Source organism: Seriola dumerili, unplaced genomic scaffold (assembly GCF_002260705.1).
Source record: "Seriola dumerili isolate Sdu_G_001 unplaced genomic scaffold, Sdu_1.0 BDQW01000036.1, whole genome shotgun sequence".
In the NCBI taxonomy this organism is placed as follows: domain Eukaryota; kingdom Metazoa; phylum Chordata; class Actinopteri; order Carangiformes; family Carangidae; genus Seriola; species Seriola dumerili.
The window spans coordinates 4,587,036-4,592,133 of NW_019174291.1; the positions used below are offsets into that span (position 1 = coordinate 4,587,036).

General features: G+C 42.1%; 1 protein-coding gene across 1 annotated transcript; it reads left to right on the forward strand.

Moving 5' to 3' along the window:
- Nucleotides 1–3,955: 3,955 nt before the first annotated feature.
- On the forward strand, nt 3,956–4,870 carry LOC111216973 (olfactory receptor 11A1-like). The gene has a single exon (XM_022738648.1). It carries the CDS (start codon nt 3,956–3,958, stop codon nt 4,868–4,870), a length of 915 nt encoding a protein of 304 aa, XP_022594369.1.
- Nucleotides 4,871–5,098: the final 228 nt, after the last annotated feature.

Below are 5,098 nucleotides of genomic sequence, written 5' to 3' on the forward strand. Positions count from 1 at the left end.
TGAGACCATTCACAACATCATAGCCCTGACAAACATGTCTGAACTCAGAAGCTTCTTGGGCATCTGTAACTACTCATGACAATTATTTGAGGACTATGCAGAGATAGCCAGGCCCCTCACAGTGCTCCTCCGTAAAGACCGGCCATTTGCATGGAAAGAGCCTAAGGAACAATCCTTCTACCGCATGAAGGACAAAATCTGCTCAGCCCCCTGCCTGGCCTTCCCGGAAAAGGACAAAGAGTTTTACCTGGAGGTAAGTCTCTCCTCCCACTGCTTGAGTGTCACTCTTGCACAGAAATATGACACAGACAACGGAGTTGTCGCCTATGTGAGCCTAAGTTCTTAGACTGCGAGAGGGCCCTCTTCACCACCGTATGGGCTTTGGAGCACTTCCTTAGCTACATTGGAGGCCAGAAGGTTATTATTGAAACATGCCACCAACCTGTCATGCTATCACCCGCCAACAGGCACAAGAGAGGGAAGAGAACCCCCAGACCTGCATGCAACCTGTGCACCTCAGCTGGAAAAGATCCAGCCATCCAGGCCATCTGGTATCAGACCCTACGGCGCAGCTGACTTCCCCATCACCAGACGAGCCTAAGGAGCTGCAGGCTCTTCGCCACATCCAGCCCTAATTAAGGTTTGACAAGGGCCTCTTAGTTTATGTCCCTCACAGGAAGGAATCAGCATGGCTCATGCTCATGACTCACCCATTGGAGGTCACCAGAGCTACAAGGCCACTCTTCAGACCCTTCAGCAGGTTATCTACTGACTGTCCATGGCATGAGACACACAACTATACGTCCAAGGATGTCTGGTTTGCTGACCAGTGGCAAAGACTGGGATGTAAAACTTCCCCTGGTGCTAATGGCCATCCGGTCAACCCGCACCACTCCACAGGACTGACCCCCTTTGAGATAATGACTGGGAGGGAAAGGACTCTGCCGCTGCAACTTCTGTACTTCAGCAGATGTGAGCGTTGCAACAGCCTATACAGCCCACCAATATGTGAAAGATCTGAGCAACCATCTTCAGGTCACATTCACATGGGCCCAAAACAACTTGGAAGCCAGTATCAAAGGAGCCAAAGCTTTGAATGACAGGAAAGCATCCCAGCGTGAGTACCATGTAGGCAACAAAGTGTTCTATTTTCGGTTTGCCAATTCGATAGGACACTGGAAGAAGTTCTTACTCAGCTGGTCTGGTCTTGTGGGAAAGCTCTTTCCGGTAGCCTACTGGATAAAAGACTCAAAACCCAGTCAAGCACCAATGTACAAGTGGGTTCACGCAAACCAAATCAAACTCTTTCAACTATTCTCACTGCCAAAGGGAGAGGTAGCCTCCTCACCAGAAATGATGGAGCCATCCAAATCCCAAAGGGGGGAAGGGAACATGTAGTAGTTCCACAGAGACAGACGCATGCCCAAACCTTACCCGCCAGCATGCACTGACACATAACCCCACTTTCCCTTACTACAAGTAATTGAAACTCTGCTCTGTTCCACGATGAGACTCCCTTGAGTTCTTAGCATTCTCCTCTTCTTGCAAGTCGCTGTGCCCACTGAGGTGGTTGACCTCAGTCTTCCAACCGGTATCGCCCTGTGATAGAATCTACGTCGAATCTAAGTTTGACTAGACCCTTGGGATGTGTATCGCAACCACATCCGCCTGCCTCCACGCTTGACCAAAGCTAAATTAAGGAGGAACCCAAATTCATGACACAGTTGAGCATGCCAAACATACAACTGTTCATATCCTGGAAAAGCTGCAGAAATGTTTCGTGTGTGCCACTGCGGTTGGAAAGAGAACCGCTCAGTCTGTAACAAACCAGACAATGGGCATTCAGCTTCCCAGCCATACGTGCGCTCTCTGTGGTTCTAGGGTCTGCCGCTCTCCTCTCATGGTCGCCGACTCCGCCGCGAGTCACCTTTTCTATCCTTCCCCTCTTTCTCTCTCTCCACCAACACACACATTCAGATCTTCACATACACACTAGACATCTGTATTAGGAAAATATAGCACATTCCTCATTCTATCTGTGAGGGTCCTAAAATTCTATTTAAATCACAGTCACATAACTTGAGGTGCCTACACTGTTGATTTGTGCATTCTCATTATCCCATTCATGTCCACTTTCAACTTGGCTTAGTGCCATACAAGATAGGCATGTCGAGAGTAGTGACATATGTACTACAATTATACTGTGTATGAGTGTATAAAAGCAGACTGTGGTGAACATGCAGTGCGCTCTTGGTATACTTGGAACACTCTCTGATGTTGGCTGAGGCGTCCACTTGCAAGTGTCTGAATAAACTAGAAAGACCACTCTCTTGTTGTCAGAACTCTCTTTCCAGAAATTTCCCATGACATAGGGGTGGGCGATATGACGATATTAGATCGTGAAGGATTACAACGTGAAGACGATCTTTCAAACTGCAGAGATCGTGGGATCGTCTAGGGCACATTCTATAAATTGCAGTTCTATGCTGATGCACCGACACACCAGACGTATTGACGTCGTCAACCTGACCGACCAATCATAGCGAATTACGGGCAGTGACGCACTTTCCTACCCGCCTTCTTGTTTGTGTGTGTAGCAGTAGCACATGGAGAGCGATGGCTGAAAGCCAAACGGAGTCGGTCGCTAAAAAAAATTCCACCTCCATTATATGGAATTGGTTTGGATTTTCCGCAACTGATCAAGCGCAAGCAAATGTAATTTGCAAAGTTTGCACAGAAACCGTTCGCACGTCGGGTGGTAACACGACGAACCAGAATGTTGTTGTTGTTTACCTTAAACTTTACATTGTTTGCACATGCAGGCAAAACTGCGACTATTTGAAATAAAATCTGTTAAGAAAGGTTCTTTGGTCTAAATTGTCTGTTTTTCTTTTTCCGATTTAAGATCGTGATAACATCGAAATCGTGATTTTATTTTTAAAAAATCGTGATATGATATTTTTGCCATATCGCCCACCCCTACCATGACAACATCCTTCACCACTAGACACAGGTGGTGAGGATTTTAAGTTGGGTGAGCATAAAAGTGCCGACGCTAGTTGGCACTGCTTGTTGTTGTCTAGCAAGATAAACTATGTCCACCAATTTGGCTCATGTGACGTGACCCCTCATAAAGTCACATCCACCATCTTGGGTCTGTCTTGCGTGACGTCATTTTTCAGATCTCGTCTGCCATCTTGTCTCGAATTTAACTTTAGTGGTGCCCTGTATTTTTAATTAATATTAATAATTTTAATTAAAATAATCAATTCTTAGTTAATAATTCATGATTTTTAGACATAATAATAAATTATACTTAATAACCAAACACGTCCCTATCAGATGCAACTTCTTCTTCACTGAACGTTATTGACAATCCTGAACATGATAAGTGGATGTAGATGATGATAGATTAATGGATGGATAACAGTAACAAAACTGCATTCCTATATATTCTTCCTAAACTTCCCTTAAAAAACATAAAAAGAAAGCATTCAAGAAAGTTAACTCTTTTTGCTGACATTAATTAAAGACAAGGATCAATTAGCGATACCTTTCATAACGGTGCAAACACTGTGGGTGTCCTCTCTCTTGAAGAGTTTAAAAGAAGTTGAAGTGGAGTGTCAGCTCAGTTGGGAGGGACTCATAGGATGAGTAAAGCAGAACAATAGGTGAATGCTCAAATTCACTCAATGTCACAAATGTTTGATTTGCAATTTCTAATCTAAGTATTATATAGTTTTTGAAAAAGAAATGTTACGTTTGGGAATATATTTTAAAACTGTTTACATGATAATGAATCTGATCAGTATTACCATACTGTACTATGTCCACATGTGCTTGATGTTAAAGTTCCACACTGTACCAGCCCAGTCCATGTTTAAACTAGTTAAATTTTTACGAATCTATAACAAAGGCTAACCTTATTCTTTGTTGGAGTGCACAGTAGAGGATCATGATAAACTCTACACAGGTTTCATATTTCACTCTTACTGCCTACTTTGACACTGGGGCTTTAAAGTACTTATATTTCATAATTATTATGTCCTTATATATTTTTATAGTTTGTGCCAATGTTCTGCTGATTGTGGTTATCTGTCTGAACAGAAGCTTACATGAACCCATGTACCTGTTTCTGTGCAGCCTGTTTGTAAATGAACTGTATGGTAGTACAGGGTTGTTTCCATTCCTGCTGGTTCAGATCCTCTCTGACATTCACACTGTTTCTGTGCCTTTTTGTTTCCTACAGATTTTTTGTGTTCATTCTTATGGAGCTGTTGAATATTTAAACTTAGCCATCATGTCTTATGACAGATACCTCGCTATCTGTTATCCTTTACAATATAACACACGTATGACATTTAAGAAGATTGCAATGCTTATTGCTTTAACATGGTTATATCCTTGTTTTGCAATGGTTGTTTTGTTATCTTTGACTTCACCTTTACAGCTGTGTGGGAACATAATTTACAAAGTATACTGTGATACCCACTCTGTTGTCAAGCTGGCTTGCCCCAGCACCAATGCTATTAACATTTATGGACTCATTGCAACTTTTAGCACAATCTTTGGTGCTTTACTTTTAATCCTTTACACTTACATGAAGATTCTCCTAGTTTGCTCTTCTGGTTGTAAACAGACTAGACAAAAAGCTGTCAGTACCTGCACACCTCACCTTGCATCTCTGCTCAACTTTTCTTTCGGGGCTAGCTTTGAAATCTTACAGAGCAGGTTTAATATGAGTAGTGTACCTAACATGTTGCGAATATTTTTATCGTTATATTTTCTTACATGCCCACCACTCTTCAATCCTGTATTGTATGGCCTGAAAATGTCCAAAATCCGTGTCATATGTAGGAGTCTGATATAAAATGTAGACTATTAAAATTAAGTTGTCCAACAAGTTCTTACCTACATTTATCAGAACACTGTAATATTTTAATATTACATTGTGTATACTACATACTATAAATGATGGATACATACTGTATATCTACTGAAGTATCTCAGACTTGCACAACTAGATTCATTTTTTCTGCACAATATACAGTATACTTGCATAGATATTTCACAGAGAATGCAATTGTTTTAACTGATG

Coding starts and splice junctions, on each gene's coding strand:
- LOC111216973 (XM_022738648.1), top strand. CDS start 3,956: ATGATAAACTCTACACAGGTTTCATATTTCACTCTTACTGCCTACTTT.